The sequence below is a fragment of the Rhinolophus sinicus genome, linkage group LG05 (assembly GCF_036562045.2).
Source record: "Rhinolophus sinicus isolate RSC01 linkage group LG05, ASM3656204v1, whole genome shotgun sequence".
Lineage (NCBI taxonomy): Eukaryota > Metazoa > Chordata > Mammalia > Chiroptera > Rhinolophidae > Rhinolophus > Rhinolophus sinicus.
This window is the reverse complement of record NC_133755.1, coordinates 154606253-154631108: the sequence shown is the minus strand read 5'-3', so window position 1 is coordinate 154631108 and position 24856 is coordinate 154606253. Positions and strand designations below refer to the sequence as shown.

At 39.6% G+C, this 24856-nt stretch overlaps 1 protein-coding gene across 1 annotated transcript in view; it reads left to right on the top strand.

Annotated features, from left to right (window-relative positions):
* The first annotated feature begins 288 nt into the window (after positions 1-288).
* Positions 289-24856, top strand: part of SAMD3 (sterile alpha motif domain containing 3) — a 42306-nt gene continuing 17738 nt past the window's right edge. Inside the window, exons 1-6 of the mRNA XM_019729461.2 lie at positions 289-728; positions 1405-1594; positions 4388-4495; positions 17504-17689; positions 17942-18026; positions 20736-20903. Of these exons, the coding sequence (XP_019585020.2) occupies positions 650-728; positions 1405-1594; positions 4388-4495; positions 17504-17689; positions 17942-18026; positions 20736-20903 (816 nt within the window). The 5' untranslated portion in view covers positions 289-649. The remainder of the gene's footprint in view (positions 729-1404; positions 1595-4387; positions 4496-17503; positions 17690-17941; positions 18027-20735; positions 20904-24856) is intronic.

Genomic DNA, 24856 nt, shown 5'->3' with positions numbered 1-24856 from the left:
TATTGGAAGGAAGGAAAGAAACATTCAGAGACATTTGAGAAATCTGGCTCCTGCTTCCTCCTCTTGCTAACCCAAAGTAATCAGAAGCAGCAACCAGCTCTGTCTCTTGGCTGAGCAGCAGCAAGGGGTTAACCAGTCTTGGTTTACTAAGTGTCTCTGTCAGGCTTTTATCTGCTGCTTCCTCCCTTCCTCCCCTGCCCTACCCCTTTTGTAAATGTCAACCACTTCCTGATGAGCCTAGTAGTGGTGAATTTCACACCTTTCTTTTCTTTGTGAAGAAACCTGGGTGTTAATGGTACAGGATTGGGTACCACTGTACATCTCTGGCTGTCTGTTAGTAAAGCTAAGGGATGCCTGTGGACAAAAAAGTAGGGGAAGGTGGAAAAATTTGAGAAATGAGACTAGGAAATAGGTTCAAGTCGGTCTCATTTTTAAAGAGAGTATTTGTTCTAGCAACTTTTAGAGGTGTATTCACAAAATAGTAATTTTAAAGAAGCTTAGTATTGAGAGTCTAAAAGAATTTGCAAAAGGAAGGAGATGAGATGAAAGAACTGACTGGTAAAAATATAAAATAAAATAAAACAAAAATCAGAAAGAAAACTGAAGAATCTTTCTCTTCTACAGGTGTATTTTTTTACAGGATACAGCAATGGAAGCTTGGTCAGTTGATGAGGTCTGCAGTTGGTTGGTGGAGAAAAACTTAGGAGAACTAGTTCATAGGTTTCAAGGTGAGTTGTTTATACTTTTTAAAATGTTAATTGAGCTGCCTAGTTATTGAGTGTCCTTTGTTATTGACAATTGCTTTTGGTGCCTGATGCCTGTGAGTGTGGATATGGAGCTGCTGCAGTGGGGAACTTGCATTTCTTGACCGACTGGCAGAGTCTGCATTTGGCCTAGTATACACAGGAGAATATATTTCAAAAAGAACTCAAATAAAATAAAGTCTTAAGAGTTACTTAAAATACATATTTCTTATCATTTGATACTACTTTTGTCCTTAAATAATGAAGCATGTGTCTTGTGCAGTGCTGGATTTCCAAGTAGTGAGTATTGCCTGGGAGGTGTTGTTAAGAATAATTTCTTGAGAAGATTTTTTTCCGTATAAAAAATGATGCCAATAAGAAAGAATCTGAAGAGGGGGGAGATGGAAGTAATGTGGAAGTAATAAGATTTTATTGTGACTCCATATTCTACTTTTTTTCTTTGGAGCAGATATTGATTTGGAACTAGGCAATATCAGTGTTCTACCTTTGTCAAAAATACAAATAATTATATAACATCAGAGGATAAGTTTAGATGGTCCTTGTAACACCAGAAATGTTTTTTTCTTGCTCAGAGGGCTGTGTTTTACAATGCTTTAGCCAGACAGGCACGTAGAGACTCTTTTTTCTTTCATTTTCCCAGAGGAAGAAGTAAGTGGAGCCGCCCTTCTAGCACTTAATGATCGGATGGTTCAGCAATTGGTGAAAAAAATTGGGCACCAGGCAGTTCTGATGGATTTAATTAAAAAATATAAGCAGAAGAGTCAAGGACTGAAGTCTCCTGGAAGCCCTCAAGAACCAGCTCTGCTCATGCAAGCAGCAGCAGCCCCAGAGTAAGTCGTTTCACGAGTGCCTTACCTGTGTTGCTGTGCTTTCCCGATCATGGCTATACCACAGCATTTGAAAACTGTGACAATTATCAGCTAGACTGTGTGTACAGTATTTCTAACATCTGCCTAAGGAACACTTCTTGCAAAGATTTATGAATTGCAATACGTATTTTTAATGGACCGCTTTGTAAACAGTGACTCCAATTGTTAGGGTAGTCCTATAAGCCCGGAGTTCCTATGTAGAAACTTCTGTAACAAGCAGTTGAAATGTACATACAACCTGAGTAGGAATGGATTCCTTCAGTTTAGGTCTTAAAAATCAGGATTTGGGAAAGGCATTTTTTGCTGCTCTTTTGCTTTTCCCTAAACTCTTATTTTATTTATGTATGTGTTTATTTGCCAAGAATTCCTTATAGTAACTAATTTGTATTCTCCTCTAGAGGCCTTCATATTATAATTTGCTGCAGGTCTTCACAGTATCATTTGCTAAAGACTCTTGATGCAATGGGTTTTCTAATTTCTCAAGAGTATTCTCAGAATTCTGAATGCTATGATAGAATCCCACGAAAGTCATGTAGAAAATTTGTGGTCGCTTTGAGGTTTAGGGATGTTTTCATTTGTTTGTTTTTCACCACTGACATTTGCAATGATAACAGGAATTATAAAATTTCAATATTCACTTTACATATCTATGCCCCAGGATCAGTCCAGGCATTCTGATTTGGTTATTCCATATTCTAGACTTTTGCAATTTTTCTAAGGTTAAATAATTACTGCAGAATAATTGTCCATTAATTTTAAAAATAAGATTGTGAGGTTTGATGAAATCTATTCTATGTATTTTTTTTCCAGATGACGTCTCTAATAATATATATATCTCTGTCTTGCTCTCTGATAAAGAACATAATATTAGAGAAACCTGGCTTAAGTAATTTGATTTCTAGAATATTTGGATGTATGGGACTTGGAAGGGGCAGGTAGACTTGAAGGGATGGTTCATGGTTAGTCTGGAGATTATACATCCGATTTGTTTGAAGGATTTCTCCTAAACAGTGTTCTGACATACATATACAAAAGCACACTCTTCAATATGTGACTATTGGTGAAGTTCCCATTGCATGCTTTTACTCCTTTCCAGCCAAGGGAGGATATGAACCTCAACAAAGCTCAAAGTAACTTCCCAAAAGTCTTGGATGAATCGGACTTTTGAGCTGAAGTTATCTTCAGTTGAGTAGAATCTTGATATGGCCCTAAGCACAACTTAGAAGAAAAGAGACAGCCTTGTTGCCACTGCAAAGCAGTTTATAATGTTCTCTAGTACAAGAGAACTAGCTGGACTGCCAAGAAATCGGCTGCGTTCCTGGTTCTACCACTGACGTGGATTGATTATGTTAAATGTTGACATTCCTGCTGCTTCATCTGTAGTTTGTGAAAAGTAATACAGTACCTAACGCCATGTTAATTCACACTAATGTTAGGAGTATCACAATCTTTAACAAAATCTCTTCTCCTTCTCCCAGACCAAAATAGTCTCTTATTAAATATTAAGCTTCGTTAACCTGATTAAGAAAGCTCTTTTCAAATGTAGCCAAGACTTGGAGCAATGGTTGTCCAGCAATTTATGAGGGAGAGTTTTTCACTCAACCCAGTAAGTAGCTGACTCATTTTAAGGATTGTTCTGATATAAAACCACAATTACAGGTGGGCTTATTGGTTATATTTGCTTATTGTCAAATATGTTGTCACTTGACAAGTATATTGTCATGTGGGAATCATGATAACAGAAAGAGGCACGGGAATATGCTGTTTAATTAAACTCAGAAAGTGCTTACTAAAGATAGGAAACATGGTGTAGTAGAAAGAACCCTGAAGTTAGGTATCAAAACACTTGATCTCAAACCCCTGGTCTGATATTAGCTACCCATCTAATAACCTTGGAGAGTTGCTTGACTTTTCTGAGTTTCAACTGTAAATCAAAGCAGGTAGAATAAAGAATGCTTAAGACTCCTTCTAAAGAGTCTATAATGTCATTCTAGATCAAAGATTGCAGATTGGTTTCAACTTGAGTGCATATTTCATTTAATGGCTAGTGGTTGCCTGGTATGTTATTTTGAAAAGGGTTTGCAGACCTCATCTGGACAGGATATTCAGACTTAGGCAAATGATAGGAATATATAATAGGTAGGAATAGTTGCCATTGCTTTTGGTTGTTGTTCCTTTTGCAGCTGGTAGAAAAATCACTGAACAGGAAGTTGAAAAACTGAGGTCAACTCCTGGCACTGCTTCTGTGTAGCTTGTGGTGGTGAGCGAGATGCTTTCTCTTCTGGGCTTTAGCTGTATTACTTAGAAAATGGAGTGTGATTCTAATATCATGAGGTTTTTCACAGATAATAAAAGGTTCCCCCAAATGGCAGGGAGTGGAAAGGGAGCTGTTATAGAGTTAATTTCTTTTCAGTCCAATAAGACTATTAACCAATAAAGGTACATTCTATTATTACCATCATTTCATAAAGGAAAGGATTATTTTAACACCATTTAGAAATATGACTGGTTGGTGGAAATCACATTGTGAACTGGCATCAGCGTATCTCATGTAGACTGTGTTTATGAACCACTGAGTGAGATGACCCCAGAGGGTCTTTCTTTCAATTCTCTTAGTCATGACTAATGTGGGTCTTGGACGTAGACACAGATCATATGTTTCCTGTGGGTTGACCCCTACCCTCAGAGCCGCTGTGAGATCAAAGGTGCTCCTATTGAATAGCCCCTGACCCACCTCTTCTTTCTTGGTGACAGGGATGAACAGTCTTCCAGTACAGCCAACTGTGGGGAGCCGACTGCATCTTTCTATCCAACTGAAAACCTTGATAATGGACTAATTGACCAAAGAGTACTGAAACAGAGGTGAGTTGCCAACTTCTAGACACTTTAAAGGTAAGGGATAATATTTATCTCTTTTTTTATGGGATTTCATGTGTTTACATGTATTTCTAAGTGGAAACTTTTTGTTTTTCTAGAAGGAGATTTTTTTTATCAAGTGATAAAGATGTTTGGTAAAAGATGAAGGTTACATTTTCTGACCCTTGTGTTGGAAAAGTGAAGTTTTAACATTACGTTATGCATCAAGTACCTACTATTAAGGAAAAAGACAGATTTCTCTTTCGTAATCTGTCCAGAGTGATTGCCAATAGCCACAAAGATAGAATTCACTCAGTGAAAATGTCCTATAAAATATGCTTTTTGTGGAGTCTTTGTTTTTGTTCTGAATTTTGTAATTGTTGCTTTAACTTGATTATTCCTGATGGAGGCATTGCTTGGATAAACATTTCCTTATATAGTAGTCCCCCCCTTGTCCAGTTTTGCTTTCTATGGTTTCAGTTACCTTCTCTCAACTGCAGTCCAAAAATATAAAATGAAACATTCCAGAAATAAACAATTAATTAGTAAGTTTTAAATTGCACACTGTTCTGAGTAGCATGGTGAAATCTACGCCATCCTGCTCCATCCTGCCTGAGACGCGAATCGTCCTTTTGTCCAGTGTATCCATGTGGTCTACCTGTCCCTTAGTGATTTAATAGCCGTCTCAGTTATCAGATCAATTGTCACAGTATTGCAATGCTTGCGTTCAAGGAACCCTTATTTTATTGTTGTAATTGTTTTATTTTACTATTATTGTTGGTAACCTATTACTGTGCCTCATTTATAAATTTAACTTTATCATAGATATTATATAGGAAAAAACAATATATATATTGTTTATATATGGTTTGATACAGTTTAATATATATATATATATGGTTTTATATATATATGGTTATATGGATATATATATATGTATGTATATATGTGGTTTTTCGATACCATCCGTGGTTTCAGACACCCACTGGGGGTCTTGGAATGTATCCTCTGCAGATAAGGGGGACTACTGTTTTCCTACACTGGATTTAAATTGTGTAATATTTCAATATGGACTACATTGGAACAAAGGAAAACTAGAGACCTACAGATCTAGCCCCAGGAATGTGGTGTTCCGACAGTCCTAAGGGCGATTATAGGTAAGATGTGGCAGGCAGCCTATTCAGCATTTCCCGGCCTCCTGCCTGCGTGGTTCACATATCACTCAAGCTACATATTGTTTTCAGCCATTGCTGAGCAAAGGCTTTTCCTTAAATGTACTGCCATTGAAAGGAGAGATGCCAGGAGAATAATCAGGTACCAGGTAAGCCAGGGTATAATTCTTTGGGTTTTCACAAACCCTTTGCATTCTTCTCTCATTTAGTCCACACAGCAGTCCTGAAGGCGGGCATTATTCTCTCTTTTTCGGAAATGAGTAAAACTGAGACTTAATGAGATCAAGGGGCCTCATTTTTACCGAGTCATTCTCACCTCGACAGAGGATCCACCACCATCAGGGTAGGAGCTCAAGGGACCAAGGACATCTGCCTCAGACCCCTACCACCAGGCTCCAGCGCCCCACAAGTTTAGGGAATAGCTGTATCTTTGATCAGGAGTTCTTGCAAAACAGGCTTCAGCTCTGGGCTGTTTTCTCTGTTCCCTTTCCTCTCTAGCACCTTCAACTTTGCACTCCCACCCCTGGTCACAAGGGCCCCAGGTCCTTAAGCTCTCCCAGTTTTAGGGCCCATCTTCCTCCATGCTATTGGCTCCTGTTTGGGATGGGGAACCAAAAGGTGGAAGGCAATGAATGCCCTAGGAGAGATCATTCCCGGTGGTCTCTCTGGTCTGAACTTTGGTTCAGAAAGTGTAAATACACTTTCTGGTGGCTTCATGCCCCTCCTTTCTGCTCATGGGTGCTTAGAGACTCTGAGTTACTTTCCTTTAGTGTGGTTACAGGTGCATGGAGTAAATCATGAGTTCTCAACTGTCCCTTCCACCACAAAGCTTCCAAAAGTAGCCAGTCCCTTCTGTGTAAGTGTTCAGGTGTGGCTAGACACAGGAAGAATGATGATGAGTCCCAGTGGTCTGGCTTTAGTACCACTGTGAATCAGCATTCTCATCTGAAAAATGGGAATAATAGCAATGATACTTTCCTCATGGGGCTCTTGTGAGCATTAACAATAGGTAACACCTGCCGACTGCAGCTTAAATGAAGCAAACAGAACGCACCCAGTGTACCACCATCTACACAGCACTGCTCCAGGTAGTATTTCCTCTTTCCTTAGGCCTTTTTTCCTCTCCCTACTTGCTGCCAGTGGGAGGTGAGGGTGAAACGTTCTATTCATGTAGGATCTTTCTCTTTGCTAAGCTCTCTGATTGGTATTCCATCCTTATCATTGTCCTGAGATTCTGACAGGGCAGGATTCTTAGTCCGGATTTTCCACCTGGCTCGTTAAAGGCGCAGCCCTGTGTTTCATAGTATTTCTCACTCTTCATAGCACCTGGCAAGAGGGAGACAAAAATGGGACTGGCTTAGAAACAGAGAGAAATTTGAGGGTTGGGAAGCCAGAGCCAATGCTGCCATATCTTTCTCTTTAATCATAAAGTCTCCCCTAATCTATTTGACCGCCTACCACCCATCTCCTCCCACAAGCATTTCAGCATTAAACATGCCCAGGAATGAACTCATGTTCCCTGCCTCATATATGTTCGGGTGTAGGAACCACAAGTCCACTCTAATTTAAGGGGAATTTATTGTAAGAAAAGCGTTTCATAACATCCAAGGGCAAAACCTGGAAGAACTGGTGCTGGAAAGCTAGGGGTGGAGCTGTCCTTCCTCTCGTGGAGTCATGTGACAGCCACATCAGTCTGCTCTGCGTCCTTCATCGGCCTCATTCCCTTGCTTCTCCCTCTGAGGATGGATGTGTCCTACTCCTCAGGGCTGCTCTGCATTCCTCAGACTGACTGGCATATGCCTCCCTTGTCATAACACTGACTCCAAAGGAAATTCTCCCTGAAAACAGCTCAGGTCGTTCCAGCCAACTGACTCAGTCTTTCAGTGTTGCTTAGTTCAGTATCTGGGGAGGGGAACTAATGGGCCCATCATGGATCAGGCGCCCCTTCTGCGCAATCAGCGGCATGGGGCCAGGGGCAGAAAATGACACAGCAGCGGTATCCATTTTAAATATTTTCCCTCTGTTCCAGCCCTTTATCCTGAGCCGTGGTTGTGGGGGTCAGAAGATTTTCTCTCTTCCAGTGTCCTTGCTCAGACAGTGGTTCCACTATCCAGCCATGTGAGCTGAAATCATGGCAGCCAACCATGATCGCTTCCTCCTGACCTCCTACCTAGGGTACTATTCATTTGACAGGTGTTGATTAAGGGTATTTTGCATGGTGTTTGTGTCAGGCTGTGTTCCCATCCTTTACCGACCGTACTTGCTCATCCTTGAAGATTTTGCTCAAAATCCCTTTTTCAGTAGCTCCTCCATTGATATTCCAGGCCAGGCAAGGACCCCTGTCTTCTCAGTGTAGTATCTTTGCTTTACTTGTAAAACTAGATAATAAAATTGATGACTTTAAAGTGTGCAGCCCTCATTAGTTTGCACCTCAGGGCAAAGACCATGCCTTTTTTGTGATTATAAACATAGCATTTGGCATAGTTTCTGGCACACAAAAACGAAATAGGAGCTTTGAAAATTGAACTGAGAATGTGTGATCCAGTAAAAAATTGAATATATTTTCACAGGACAGGATAAATATTTTAATAGCATCGGTTTTGTTTTTTGTTTTTTGTTTTTTTTAGACCTTTTGATACAATTCATACTAAATATGCAATTTTTTTCTTTTTTTAGCACAGAGTTAAACTCCAGGAGTTTTTAAGTTACTCACACGTATAGACTAGAAAGCTGATGGTGTTTGGTTACAGGGCTCTCGTGAAGCCAGTTGCTTTCCAGAGGTAGGAAGGGATGGTGGAACAAGAGCTGGCGTTGGGGTCTTACACACCTGGATTGGGATCCTGACTCCTCTACTTGTCTGTCAGGTCATCCGTGTACAACATGGGATAGGAACACTCACCTGCATATGTAGGTCCAAATGAGATAACACGAAAGTACCTGGCAGCTGTTACCATGCCATACAAGATGGCAGTCATTATTCTTGTGATACTTTTTCCTATGTTCCCTGAAATGAATATGTGTTTTCCATCCCAATTACTTGCAGACAAAAGGAAAAAGAAGGCTCTAGAGGCAAAATGTTCACTTGACTTTGGCTCTTGAAAAATTTCTCATAGAGCTGTGTGTGTGTCCCAATGGATGAATTTCGTGTCCCGAGGAAACACCAGGGTTGCTGTAAAACAATGCAGTTTTTGTTTTTGTTTTTGTTTTTGTTTTGGTGATAGGTGATACCGCGCTGTTTACTGAATTGCTTAAATGCACTTTCTTGATGGAAGAATGATAATGTACCATATTCAACTTGCATTGGTAATCCTTTGGAAAGATGGGTTGTTTTGTTTGTTTGTTTTTTGTTTTGTTTTTTGCAATGTTATTCTTTGTTTTTCATCTACATTATTTGAAACTTTTCACTTCCCTTTTACTACCTAATAAGGCATGAAATCACATAAACAGGTAGAGGTTTCCTAAATGTTACTTTATAAACACTTTGCTTGAATTTTAAATAGATGTGTGCAGATGTTTTGCTTCTGCCTTTGGGCATAATTATAAATTAGTTATGGTTTCATGCATATTTAAAAATTATTTTAAGGATGATTTTTCTTCTTGGTCTGGCTACTGCTGTGGAATGTTACAGAATGATCTTACCCACTATTGCACACACAGCACAACTGAGGAGCACCAGTTCTGTGTGCATCTTATTCAGCACATAGTAAACAGAAGGCGTGATGAAGTGCGTGAGCCTAGTTACAGGTCCCTTAGTACAAGTTTCAGTGAAATGTGTGATTACTGTTCTCACTTCCTATACATTTGTGTCTTCTATAGGCCCAAAGCTCAGGGGTTGTCAGGGACAAGTCTGAGTCACCTTTGCAGGGCCTGGCACAGAGTAGGTGATCAACAGATTTTTATTACATGAAGGTATAGATGCATGAATCATTTTCTGTGGACTCATCTTCATTGAAGCAAATATTTGTGACCATGTTAGAGAATGAAAGAGCCTTGGGTGGGCCGTTAGCCTTGAGTAGGACATTCTGATGAGATGAAATATCTTGAGACCCAACTCCTCAACATGGCATTTCTATTGCAGCTGTATAAGGCAGATGGGGTAAGAGATGTAGAGGTATTATAACGTTGACCTTAAAAATAAAAGTCAGTTATTTTACCAGCAAAAATGGGTTTATTTGGGAACAGCAAATAATTGTAATTTGGGACAGCAAACTATAGCAAAAAGCATAGGCAAGTCCAGCAAATAAATGATAGCAACATTATTTTACGGAGACAAAAGAGAAAATTGACAGGGGTTGTTTTGAATGAAAGTCCATTGGAGTAAAAGGAGAGTTTGAGGAGATGATGGTTTCTCATTGGCTGAATTGCTGGAATAGTCCATTTCTTGTAGGAGATGCAATGTATATCTTTTCTAGTTGGAACCTATAATTGATGATTCTTTCCTGTTGAGGATTCTCCTGTTGGGATCTGAAATTCACAGTTCGTCCTATAATTGACATCAAGTAGTACTTTGTGAGAGGCCTCCTTCTGGAACCCCAACTCTATTTCAGTGAGATTTCCCTTTATTAATTTTCACAAAAACAAGACACCAACTCTGCTAATGGCCAGGGTTGGTAAATCTGGAGAAGCCGAATAAGCAAGTAATTAAGAGTTTAGTTTTAAATCCTAGTTCTCCTATTTACCAGATGAATAATCTTGGGCAAGTTGTAGGACCTCCATGGATCTCAATTTCTCATCTGTGAAATAAATAGAATGAGTTAATGTGTGAAAAATACTTAGGGCCTGACACATAGTAGGAGCTCATAAACCATAGCTGTTTTATTATTAGACCAGTCGCCAAGGCACAGGGTCCAGAGACATTAACAAAATTCTGATGTCAGCTCTAACATGTGGCCCTAAATGGAAGCAGCAGGGTTTGCACCAGGAAGTAGAGATAACAGCAGTGTCTAGAGTCCGTCCCAGGGCTCGGGGTCCCGGCAAGAAGAGGATCTGCTTTAGTCCTCTCAGGTCTGCAACATCAGGTCAATTGTTGCCATGGGAAAAAAGCAGAAACAAGTCTTGTGAATGAGTATGTACCGTGAGGGAAGGAGAGGGGATGTCAAAAACCTGAACTGAGAAACCCCGTTACCACTGACAACACAAGGGATAAATTGCACATTTCAATGCTGAATCCCAGCTCAGTGCAACGGCAAGGATTTTTCAGAGCAAAATGAAGGCTCCCACCATCTCCCAACACATGGGTCTATAAGACACCCATACCTAAGGGTTCTGTGTTTTGGAAGTGTGATATTCTAATTCCAATCCTTAATGGGAGACTCCCAGTCTACATATGAGTAAAGCCCATGATGAGTCCTACAGCAAGAACCCCATTTCACGTTGACCCAGAACTCTTTCTTTGTGTAACATCTATTAACATTATAGCAAACACCTTAGGGAATAATGACTTGAAGATGTCCTACCTAAGTCAGGATTCATTCATTCACTCAATATACAAGTTTTTACTGAGTGCTTTCTCTGTGCCAGGCATGTTGTACGCACTGAGGATAGAGAAGTGAGCAAAGCAAACCAGCACGCCTTTCATCTCACAGAGCTCACAATCTAAAGGGGGAGAAAAAAATTGTACATAGTGTGTTTAAGTGCTATGAAGACCAACAGCACAAAATGAAAAAGGAGGGGGGAGAGAAGTGGTGCGGAAATGTGCATGTATGTATTAGTGCCCAGGAGGAGTCCATGACAGATGGGGAGTCAGGAGAGCCCTGTGACTCTGACTAGTTGATGTTTGAGCAGAGCGACAAATGAAGTGAGAAACATTGGCTCACTCAGCTAGAACTGGAATTTCTTTCAGTGGAGGATGTCTATGGACCCAGCCAAGCAGGAGTTGCAGAATCAGGGGAAATTAGGCTGACATGACTGATAAATAAGTCCCTGACTCCTGCCCATTCCCGTTACATTTAATATAAAGTCTTTACAGAGATCCAAAGTAGCTTGATTTCTAATCTGTTTTTCCTTTTTGTTCAGTGTAAAAGTTACTGAATATGCACCATGAGGTAGGTATTATTTAGACAGTGGCGGGGTGGGGGTGGGGTGGAGCAATTTAGTCTTTGCCGGGGGGAACTCAGAGTCTCATAGATGAGACAGATACATAAGCTAATAACTGCAATATTGAGAAAGATGCAGAAATAGAAGTGCAGAGGGTACAGAAATAGCATAGAAGGCTTCCAGGGAAGAGAGTTTGGAGACGGCTTCTGGAGGAAAGCTTCACAAAAACTAAGGGAGGATTTTGAAAGGTGATTAGAAATTCACTGAAGGAAAATGGGGCAGGAGAGCACAAGGGCATCACAGCAAAGCAAACAGCAAGTGCAAATGTACAAACACCTGAAACAGCACGGAGGATTCTGTTTCGAGTAAATATTTTTGGAATGTGTGAGATAGAGGCAGAGACAATGGAGTCGCTGGAAATGGTGTCAGATGCGTTAGAGAGGTAAAGAGGCTTTATGCTCTGCCAGTGAGCTTCTTAACCCTGACTGTACATTCGTCACCTAGGGGCTTTAAATGAAAGCTATCAGTGCTTTAGACCCGTGCTTGTCAAACTCTAATGTACCTTAAAAAATCCCCCAGGAGTCTTGTTAAAATGGAGATTCTGATTTAGTAGCTCAGGGATGGGGCCTGACAGTCAGCATTTCTAAGAAGCCCCCAAGCAATGCCAATGCTTTTTTGGACTATCCTTTGAGTAGCATGGCACTAGACCAATAAGAATTTCTGGGGGTGTACAATAGACTGAATCACTTATGTCACTTAATGTATGGGTTAAGCATTATTAGGAAATCATAAGATTATTATGCCTATAACAATTGGAAAAAGAATGCGTTTTGCATGAAGAATTACAAAAGGCAAAGCCTCTAGCATGGTCAAGTATTGAATATGAAATTTCCACTTTCTCACACACTTGGTCTTTAACCTATTGGACCTTCAGATTTGAAGTGAATTTTCTACATTGGTTCCTCTCTAATCCCAGCTATGTATCGGGACGTGAAAAGGTATTCGAAATTCACTGATAGACAGGGAAGTCTCTAGAAATGGGGTCTTGGATATTTGGGCTGCAAATGGCTCATACATGAGGTACAGAGATCAGGTTATATAAGCCCAAAGATGGCTCAGCTCCTTTGTAAACTCCAGTCACAGGAGCAAAGACACACAGACAACCAGTGAGCGGTCCTCCAGAATAAACTGCTTCAAAAGACAACAGTTGAAGTCATAGTCCAAGGATTTTTCAAATCAGGACAACATTGACTGTGTAATCAGGACAAATATAAGAGGCCAGCAACAGCCAACTATCCATGAGTTATGCTTCTCTTCTAGCTCTTGTATGGTCTTTGTACATCTTGTCTTCTCTGGAGACAGTTTTCTTACGGATACTCCTCCAGGACCCCCATTTTATCACCATCACAGGGTTACCCAGTCCCAATAAGAGCTTCTCTATGTAGGAATCTGGGAGCTGGCAAGCTACAGAGAGATTTTACTTTTGAATAACATTGCTGACAGCTTTCTTAAGCTATCCAGACCTCAGGTAGCCAGCTCTGAGTTGGCATAATTTTCTACGGTCATTCACTTAGACTAGGAGCCATTGTCCCAAAACTTGAGTTGCTTCTCCTTCTTGTGCATGGTTACTATGTCAAGGGAGACTGGCCTCATGTGCTGGGACCCAGAGCTATGTCTTGAAGCAAGGAATAGCCTGGGAAGCCATTGGCCATCTCCACCTAGCCCCTCCACTAACTGAAATCAGTGTTTATGTAAAACTGGATAGAAGGTCAAGGAAGAGAAGGTTTTAGGGCTATGTAAGGGGATAAAGTGTGAGAACTTGGAATTTTAAAAAATGGCCTATTACTCTATTTTTTCCCAATCTCTTTTCTCCTCATTTTTCTGATTGTATTATTTCTCTGGTTCTGCTTTCAAGTTCACTACGTTTTTCTAATCTCTATCCTGCTGTTAATCCTATCGAGCACATTTTTTTACATTTTAAATTTTGTAATTTTCTAAAATTTCTTTTGGATTCTTTTTAATAATTTCTATTTCTCAGCTAAAATTTCCTAGTACTTCGATCAGTCTAACATATTTTCTTTTAAGTCACTGAACATTGTCACAATAGCTGCTTTAAAATCCTTGCCAACGTCTGGATCATCTCAGCCTCACACTCTGTTAATTGCTTTAACTTTTGCGAATGGGTCACACATTTCTGTCCTTTTTAAAAAAATACATTACATAATTTTGGATTGTATATTGGACATCGTAAATGTTACAATGTGGAAACTCTTGATTCTTTCTTATTCACCCAGGAATGTTAATTGTTAGTTATTTTGTGTTAACAAGCAACAAAATGGGTTGTAATCAAACTGAAAACTTTGTCTCCTGGGCTTTAGCTCAAATCTAAGTTTAGTTTTTTTATCCTTAGTAGGGTTATGCACATATGTGGTACAGGGTCAGGCAGAGATTTGGGCAGTTTATACACAGAATTTGTAGTTCCCCTTCATTCTCTTCATTCTGAGATTCTCCACTCCTTTTCGAGAGATGTCATTCCCCAAATTCTGTAGTCTGTAAAGCCTGCAGGTTTTCTATTACAGTTTTATTTAGCCGCACTGCCTGAGGCTTGCCTTCAGGCTAAAAGTTATAAAAAGGGAAACTTACTCCATATCTTCCTTTTCTTCTGAGCGAAGATTCCTCTTCAGAATCTGCCTGCTTTTTCCATTATCACGTGTTTTCAGTTTTAAAAAAAACATATTTTGTCCAATGCTTATGGTTATTATTTATGGGTTCGTTGGCCCAGTGTGAGCTAATTAGTTCGTTCTAGAAACAGAACTCTTATTAGACTATTGAAATCCTCTACATTTAAGTGGTAAATGCCTGGGTTAGGGTAGTACCGTGAACCATGGGGAGAAACTGGCAAATATGAGATAAGATGTAGAGAAATTTTAATGATACCTAGAAGTGAGGAATTAAGATAAAAAGGACATCACAGTAGTAAGCTTGAGTTGCTAAGAAAAGATGTACAGTAAAGGAAACACAGAAATTGGTATGGTAGCTTAGCCAGCTTGGGCTGCCATAACAAAATACCACAGACTGAGTGGCTTAAACAACAGAAATTTATTTCTCACAGTTCTGGAAACTAGAAAGTTCAAGATCAAGATACCAGCCAATTCAGTTTCTTGTGAGATGTTCTTCACGGCTTGCAGATGGTCACCTGTGCTGTGAATTCACACTGCAAAGAGAGTGAGCTCTCTGATGTCTCTTCCCGTAACCCTGATTATTTCTGTAAAGTCCCTTTCTTCTGATACAGCCATATTAGGGATTCAGGCTTCAACATATGAATTTGGTGTGCTGGGAGGAGGTGAAGAGACACAATTCAGTCTATAGCAAGTAGAAAACTGGTTTAAAATATAAAAGATAATGAATTATTTCAGATGTGTTGTGTATAAGATGAACAGTGTACACGTTGTTAGAGATCTGGGGTGGAGCATTGAGATTATTGATGATAGATTTGTAATTCTTCATCATAGAGCCCTGAAGTGCGAACAGAAATATTATGTCTTCTTCATTTGCCCGTGTCTTCTGCTCTTTGCACTTACTTTAGGCTGACTTCTATTGGTGTTCTGCCCAACTCTATATAATAAAGATAGTGTGACTAATCTTAACCTCACAGTAAATATGTTTTTAACCCGATGCAAGCATCATTTTACGGGTAGGAAATAATTGTGCCTGCAGTTACCTGCTTCCAAATTAGAGTTGTATTTTCAATTTCTGATGAATCCCTTTTCTTGTTTAATACTAGTTTTGACTTGTATTCATTGACATAGCTTGTATTCTAGACACTTCCAGAATACCTTATTAAATTGTTTTACCGTAAACGAAAGGAAAATGTGATGCCTATGATTTTGCCTAATGAATCTATTAAGAGTAAGATAAAATATCTGGCTTTGAAAGAGTCTGTACGTGTCTAAGCTACATTCTGGCATTTGAGAAAAACAATACCATGCTATATAGTCCCTACACTGATGTTGAAGAAAAGAGGCATATGAAAAAAATATGTAGAACAATAAAGTAAGAATTATACCAAACCCTATTTTATAGCCTTGGAATACTGAAGTTCTCTACTGATGTGATACTAAATAAGACATAGCAACCTCAGAATCCTAAAGGGGTCCTAAGCTAACTTCACTACTTGAAACCCCTGGGCTAAAACGTTGTACTATAACCAACCTTAACACCATCACTGTTATATCACCTTTCAAAAAACCCTGGGAAGGCCCAAAATATGGCAAACAAAGCTTGTCATTACTTTACACCCTTGGTCTGAACAGGTAAGGGAGAGATCATGGGGAAAAGAAACAAACTACATAACAGAATGGGGATTGTAAAAATAGGGATTGTAGTAGAGTAATTGCTACATAGTGGACCCCAATAAATAGCGACTGAATGAATGAAGGAAATGAGAGAGAAACACTGGAAAATAGTTTAGGCTGAAACACAGATTTCCAATTGTCTGTTCCTGTATTAAATCAAGTGTTACCGGTGTGCTTAGTTTAGCTAGGGCATATTTTCACCACTGATATAGTGACTATCAAAGGGGAAAAAGAGAGAGCTTATCATAAAAAGAGAGGAGACTGCTTTCTCTTTTCTTTATTCCCTATGTTTTATTGCACTTCGTGCATTCTTATAAGATATGACCTAAAATTCTAAAGGAATCTGACTTTTTTAAACGCATCTGCATTTTGTTGGAACTACTAAAGATTGCATGGTTGTGCCAGAAAATTAACCAACTTAGGCTAATTTAGGAAATCTTTCTGTTTTTTCTCTTTTCCTTTGTTTTTACTCCTTCACTTTCATTCCAATCAGTCCTATCAGCAAAGTACATGGAAAGCTACCTAGTGCCTCTGGGTAACGGTTGCTTGGAAATTTCACTATAGATTCTTCTTTTCACACACTTAATGATCAGTCACTAACTTTAAGGTTTTAAAGTGGTTCTGAGACTTAATTTTGTAAACAGCCTTATTGAGGTATAATTTACACAACATAAAATTCATCCATTTAAAGTGTGCAGCTCAGTTAATTTTAGCAAATTTATATGTTTGTTCCCCCATGGTCGCAGCCCATTCTGGAATACTTTCGTCTCCCTGAAAAATATCCTTGCGCCCTTTTGCAGTCAGTCTTCTTCCCCCCACCCCCAGCCCCAGCCAACTGTTGATCTGCTTTCTGTAGTTACAGTTTTGTGTAGTGTTTGGTAGAAACTTTTTTTGGATGAAATCAGAGTATCGGATACGTATTTTAATTTAGAAACTTAATTTGCCTATTAAAATAGCCAAGACCAACTAAAGGAAGTGAATCTTGTATTTCACTATTAAACAGCAGCAGAAGAATAAACAGCAGTTAGAAGAATTGTCTTAATCGGGTGCTAAGACTTTATTGGATGCCTCTTTGGCTTTGCAGAATTGCAGCTCACTCTCTTTTTGCTTGAGATCTTGTTCGGTGTTGAGCTATATATCACATATTATTCTTTCGAGATATACGGATTAATATTCTTTTCAACTTCAGACTTTATTCTAAAGTCTATATTATTATGACATCCCCCCCGCCCAGAACTACAAGTATTTATGTGTGTGCAAGGGGAAAGAAAACAGAAATTTCTAATAAGCCTTCAAACATTTGCTGATAGATGAATGGAGGAACATGGATTGATGACTTCCATATATTTAGGTCTCCAGTCTTTATATCATAAGTTCTCAGGATGTAGAAAATTAGTAAGTTGCGTATGTTTGCAATAGCATTTCACTCGGTGTGTGTTTTTATTTAACAGAAGGAACGTGAAACATGTTCTAGCAAGGAATAAAGCATTGCAATGGACTAAGTCCTATGTTTTGCCAGAGTTTCCCTATGATGTCAAAAGCATGTTAGCCGAACAGAAGTGTCCTGATCACAGCATGAGGATAAGGATCATTGAGTTTCTCCAGGCTGATATGACAAAGTATTTGGAAGGCTCGCTGTGAGTAATAACAGGGCAGACTTGTTGCTTTGGGAGAGGGTCTGCTTGCAGAGTAAAGGAGAATTCATTTGGAACCAACACTGTTCAGATTTTGGATGACACATGGATAAGAAGTCCAACGTTGTCCAGTATTTGAGTGTGTACATTATTATATAGAAAGATTTGAAGCAAAGTAAGCAGTTTAGACTCACCTTAAAGGAAGGAATGCGGACTGCTTGAAGTGAAAACTGTCCTCCTTGTTGCACCGAACAGGTATCCCACCACCCAGCAGTATAATGATGTGGTGAACGCCCTCCTGCAGGCCCACCCTTTCTTGGATGAGGACGGCTGTGGCTTTGTAAGTGACCACATGGTGCCACCGTTAGTCTCAGCCCATCTTAAAATAATTGCTTTGCGTTGTCCAATAATTTTATGCCTTACCCCACTTTTCTCAGTCTCTCCCACTCTCTGATATCTTCTTTGTCTCTCTTTGTGTTGCTTTCTCTCTCTCTCTCTCTCTCTCTCTCTCTCTCTCTCTCTCTCTTTAATAGACTTTGTTTTGGAGCAGTTTTCAGTTCACGGAAAAATTGAGAAGATGGTACAGACATTTCTCCACATGTAGCCCCTGCACCCACACATGCACAGCTTTCCCCATTATGAACACCCCCTCACACCAGAGACGTGCATTTTTCTTTCTGTCTAGGACCGTCTCTCTGCCCTGTTTTGTGTTTCCTGATATTTACTTTTTGGGCATGTCTAGTCTAGATGCTGTGCAAGAATGGTCCACTTTCTGGGTTTGTCTGTGTGTTTCCTCATGATTATATTTGGGTTTAAAATGTTGGGCAAAGCTCTGCTGGCGATGCTGTGGACTGCTTCATGTATCAGATCAGGAGGCCCATAACTTCAGGGCCGGTTTTTATTTCAGAGCGATTGGTGGAGAGCCATATCCATGTAGATCTTCCCATATCCCCTCCCACTGGAAAACTGTGGAGAAAGGGGATGATGGTTCAATGACACAAATATTTTCTACTGAGGCATCTGGTGCCAGGCGTGTAGCACCTCGTTGATTGACTGTCCATGTGGACGATCACATCTGATTTGTCTTTATTCTGTTCCCATCAGACAGTTAATAAGGAGAGAAGGGAGAGGCTGGGTGGAAGAAATTGGCAATTTAAGAATGTCCTAGCAGTTGATGGCCATAATGCTTCCCACTACGTCAGCAAGTTTAGAAGACCTTCAGAGCTGTAGGAAACATGAGGGGAAAAAAAATACATTTGCACAAGTTCACATTTCAGAACTAAGGGGAAAAAAAGCCATCCATTATTTCTGTGCTGTTGTAAAACAGTGATGGTGGAGTGCAGGCCCACAGCCTGTGGGAGGTAATGAAGCATCCCTGACTCACACACCCCCAGGTGCTTAATCAGAGATGAAGCTGCCGCCAACCTTAACCCACGACATACTTCACCAGGGCTGTGGAAGTTTTTATGGATAGTACTTTAGTTACAAATACTTTCCACAAGTAGCTACTTATTTGAGTCTCCTAACATCCAGTGCAGTCGACAGGACTGATCTTAAATTGCTTTATTTTATAGTTGAAGAAACTAAGGCTGAGGCATTACTTGTTGAAGATTTCTTGGCTACTATGTACTAGAGCTAGACCCCAATTTAGGTCCCAGTGCTTTCTGAAGGGCAGGGAATAATTTCATTGGGACTTAAGCCAGGGGACCGGGAATGGCAAGACCTAAGTGCCACATACTGGACTAATGTAATCTTAGTAGCATTTTTATTTGCCTATGAAGCAATCGCACTCAGAAAACATGTCCAAAGTCACCCGGCTCTTCACCACCCTCCCTAGTGGCCAAGACCAGGAGGCACATACGGACCTGTCCTTAAAGCGTCCTTTCCTTCCCCACGCCCACTCCTGGGCCTGTTCAAGCACATGGCACTACAGGGCACGTGAGGGGCTCAGAAGCAGCCTTGAGGCCTAAGCTTTAAGAAGTGCCAGGCCACTCCACACGCAGTGAGTTACTTACCAACTAAGGCCAGGACTCACAGGCTTGCTTCTAGTCTGTTCCTTCAACACCCGGGTCTCTGCACTTCACAGAGGACTGACACAGGACAACCAATGTTCATAGTTTCCAAGATGCATCAAGCACTGTGCTGGGCTTGGAGCAAAGCCGACATGAGCTTGTTTTCACGTGCTTATAGCCTAGCGGGAGGAAAGCAGGGAGAGAAGAAAGGAAAGGAAGGAGGAAGGGAGGGTGGGGGGAAGGAGAAACGGGAGAGAGGAAGGGAGGCAGGAAGGGAGGAAGAGAGGAAGAATGAAAAGAATAGGAAAAAACAGAAACAGAAATGCATCACATAGATGAGGGTAAATTACCAGCATGATTAGTTGACCAGGAAAGATGAGAGCTGACAAGGGAAATGAGCTGTTATGGCAGCCACAAGAGAGTGATGGCTAAGCTGAGATGCGGAGGCAGAGCAAGAGCTATCTAGAGACCAGCAGGGTAGGGGAGGATTATCTTTTTGTTTGAAACAGTAGATGCTCCATAGATATTTGGGGTGTGAAGAATGCACACAGTATTCACCAAAGTGAATTTCAAAGGATGACAGAAAAATCATATGTGGATTGATGCATTTAATATATTTTCTTTAAATACGTCAATCCATGTATGCATAAGCCATTATCAGTTCTTATCTAGAACTCACTAGAAAAGTGGAGTATGCTGTGGAGACAACAGAGTAAGGTGAAAAGTATCCAACTTTAATAATTAGAAAATCTAGATTCAAGAGCCAGTGTATTTATTTAATAGTTTTATAACATTAGGATAATATTTTTATTTCTCTGACTCTGTTTTCTTATTTATAATTTAGAGATTGTAATTTTTGTAGCAATATCACAAAATTATTGTGAGAGTAAATGGAAGGATAGATATATTATTTCTATTACTGTGATGTGAAAAGATTTCAAGCCCATAGGTGATAGACAAATAAACATTTTATTGTTTATATAAAATTATTTCAATCTCCTTGAAGATTAGCTGTCCTGTCTTGTTACTTTACACAGTTTTTATGGAAACGAGCCCTCAAAGATCGCTTTAAATATATTCGAAGATCCATAGAAGATGATGAACAAGTGATGAGAAATAAATGTAAATTTGGACACCGAAGAGGCCAGACAAGGAAATCTCTTACAGACACAAGATTTGATGAAATTAAAATTGTCCAGATAAAAGTAAGATTGAATCTTTCATTGTTCTCACAACTTATTGATTGGTTGATTGATTAAGGAATAATAAGTAACAGCATTTGAAATAATAAAAACAAAATACCTGTTCAGTGTAGTCAGAAAGCAAGAAATCTATGTTTTTGTATAGCAAATAACGTGAATGATGTTTGCAAAAGAAGCCTTGTAAAACCAGTCTGAGCAGAGTGTGTTAGTACACATCTCATGTTTATTCTTTTCCAACCTTCAAAAAACCTGGAAAAATCCCTTATGTTCTGGGTCCTTGGATATCTTCCTGTCATATTAAAATGCATTGTGTGTTCTTGCTGTTCTTATTACTACAGAAAGTTTTTAATAATCACATTATAGGGTTAGGTGGTCTGTAGTCTCAAAAGTGTCAGGGAGGGAGGTAATGCACATGCATGGTTACAAAACTCCATATTGCCGTTTCTTGTCCCAAAAGCGGTCCCACAACAGTCAAGGTGGCCATGAGGATTGTCAGGCCAAGGACCCCTGCAGGTCTGCTATACACGATGTCCATATGGGTCCTAATGATCTGAGATACTACAAATATTTCTGAACTGCTTCAGAGCCCCCAGATATCCTTAGAAACAAAAATGTCCCCTGCCAACAAAGTAGACTGAACTCCTTGAGGAGGATGTCCAAACTACCAAGGAGAGAAGCTAAATCTCACACTCCCCCAAATCTATTTCCACCTCAATCCAACGTGAATCTTAACTCTTCACCACAAATACATTGATTTTAGTGCATGTACTTCGTACAAATATTCTATTGTCTTCTTCAGCTGGTATATTTATTTGTGATTAATAGAGCAACCTATTGGGTCATCTCAGTTTTATTAGCATTAATTATAAGCTCCAGGGGACACGAATATTCTTCAACATAGTTTGTAAACCATTCATCCCAGCATAAGACATAAAGACAAAAATTTGAAGAGGGTATATATTCTAAATATCTTATAATTTTAAATGGAATTTTCAAATAATTGGCCAGTTAATATAATTCTGTCTCCTCTTTGACAAGACAGATGGAAGGTACCTACATTTACTGGTGTAACTTTTTAGAAATTTGACTGCAATAGTACAGTATAAGCTGAAATCATGGTAAGCTAGAATTACATTTATTTAAAATATCTTTTATATTCTTAAATTAAAAGTCATTCTATAAAGGAATATAATTATGTATAAATTGGCAAAAATTTGATTTTCAGTATACTAAAAATGGAGTTTTTAAAAAATAAATTAACATTTTCAAATTCAGTTTCCTTCTTTTGCCACTAAGATTCATTGGAATAGATGAATGGTAAGACTGGAAAATTAGCAATTGTCTCCAACACTGGAACTCAAGGGGTCAGTGGTTACCTCCAGGGACTAAATGGCAGCTTCTATTTCATTGACACATCATCATTGAACCAATTTTTGATTCCTTCTCCAAACCACTTTGGCCTTTATGTAACTATTCCCTTCATGGCTACTCCCTTCCATCTTCCCATCGAGTCCCCCAGACTTGCCTGAATCCTAAAAGGAATCTTGCTAAGGCTCATGCAGGGTCTTTTGCTTAAAAAAACAAATAAACAAAGAAATGAAAAAAACCCACAGGGAATTGAATGTACCAGGACCCAAGATAAATTAAGTTGCAAAAGAATTTAGTTTTGACATTCCCGCCAGCTGGGGTAACAAGTAATTATAAAGTGGTCATTGTTCACATCTGAAGAGACACCATTTTTCCTGGCAAACAAATCTAATTGGTAAGGATTTACTTTTCTCCTCCTTACAGATGGAGCTACAAATTGCTGATTCTTTTAAAGACTGTAGCATCCCTGTTTATGACCTAGTGGTCTATAAAGCCAAAAGCTTTAAAGGATGGGGAAATATTCACCCTAGAATATTACAAAAAACAATGTGTTTCTGGGTTTTGTACCCTACATGGTGATTAAGCAAATGTAAAAACACTTAAGAAGGGTGGAGGGACAAATCTGTTGAGTATACAACTAACTTATCTCATGAATTTTATACTTCAGATTGTCTAAATAATTTCTGATCTCCGTTTTGAACTTCCAACAGCTGCTTTTTAATATCTTTAAGATTCCTGAAAATTAAAGATATTTGTATTAAAATACCCTTTGGTAACTTTCACATTTTAAAAACTGTTTTGACTGCGCATAATAGTCCCATAATATAGAAAAGAAATTGCAGAGATGGAAAATGCTGATTCAGGCAAGAAGCCAGGAGTCAGGCCATTCATTCAAAGGCAGGGAAGTGGGTTTGGCTAAACTGGAGGAAGATTTTGGAAAGGAGTGAAGGAGAAGAGATTTTCATTGTTTTTGTTTTGTTTCTGTTGTTTTTGCTTTAGTGGTTGGAAGGAATTTACCTAAGAATTAGAGGTAAATGTCTCAATGAAGGAAGATGCATTTCTGAGTCCTGTCGCATGGGTTTCTTCCTATAACCCAGGCAGCTGCAGAATTTGTGTGCCTCTGAGCATGGGCCACAGATCTTGTGTCTCTATCTCTCCTGTCTCCATCTCCTAGGGCAGTTTTAGTACTGCATTAAACTAGGTTACAAACCTCAAAGGATCAGTAGCGCCAAAGCACTAACCTGTGAGTCAATATACCTGGACGCCTCAGCTTAAAAGACTTTTCACCATGTTATATAGATGGCTGTACTTGTCAGAATCCCAGACTATGTACCCAGAACTCGTCCTGCAGAATACTGGGTATTATGAGAAGGGAACCACGTTTTTGCCATCCTGAAACTGCCTTTTGGGGATATTGATTTTAAGCTGTTTATTAAGAAACAAGCTTCAGAAAGAAACTTTGACCCTCCCCCTTTCCCGCCCAAGAGATTCAGGCAGAAACCTGCTTCAGGAAGGAAACCTTAGGATGCTGCCTTAGCCTACTTTGAATGCAGTGTGGTAAATAAGAGGACATCAGACATCAGGTTAGCTAGCTACTACCCCTGGGTCCCATTGTTTCTGAGTTGCCCAGCAAGAAATTTCCTGCCATGTGTGTCCCCGCTTTCTCAATCACCAGTAAATCGCCCATACTCACTTCTGAAATCTAATACCCCTTCCCCCACTTTTTTTTTGTCCAAATATCTTATATACCCAATCTTGCCTCACTGTCTTTGGAATTGTCATGTTTATGTGAATTCCCCATGTGCATGTATTAAAACATTTGATTTCCTACTGTTAATCTATCTCTCTTCATTTGATTAAAAGCCCAGCGAGAAGAACTTAGAGGGTGGGAGAAAAGGTAATAATATTTTTCCCACATATGCAGTGTCTAAAAGTCCTCCAACGACATGACCTCATGTTACTGCTGTGTGTAGGGTCACACAGCCAAATGCAGCATAATTGGTATAACTCCTTATGTATGTGACGTAGTTATAGGTCCAAATAGTTCTGCAGACCCATGAATTGATAAATCTGTTTCTTTCCCTTCATTGGCTTTTACCAGACTTCTTTATGTATTCTAAACGGTCGGTATAAGAACGTTCAAACCTATAAAGAATTTTTGTAAGAGTTTATTTGAGCCAAACTGACGCCATAGGCCAGGGAACAAGATCTCAAATGCTCTGGAGAGTAACGGTTTTGCAACTTCTTTTATGCATTTCAAATAAAGGCGGGAGTGTGGAAGAAGGCAAAGTGGGGATCAGATTAGTTAAGATTCTGTGCTCTCTTGAGGGTGGTCCGCTTTAGAAGGAGGGGTCTGAAAAACTGGTCATATTAGAGTGAGCGGTCTAAAGGGGGCATTTCAAAGGTGTGCTAACCTAGATGCACAAAACACAATAGACAAGCCTTGCTTAAGGCAAAGATCAGCCTTTTAATAAAGAAGTTATATGCTCAGGAGAAGACTACCCACCATGATCTGCCCAGTTAGGAATTGATGATGCGATCACCCTGTGAGGTTACTTTCTGTAGAACCCCTTTGTCATCCACAAAAG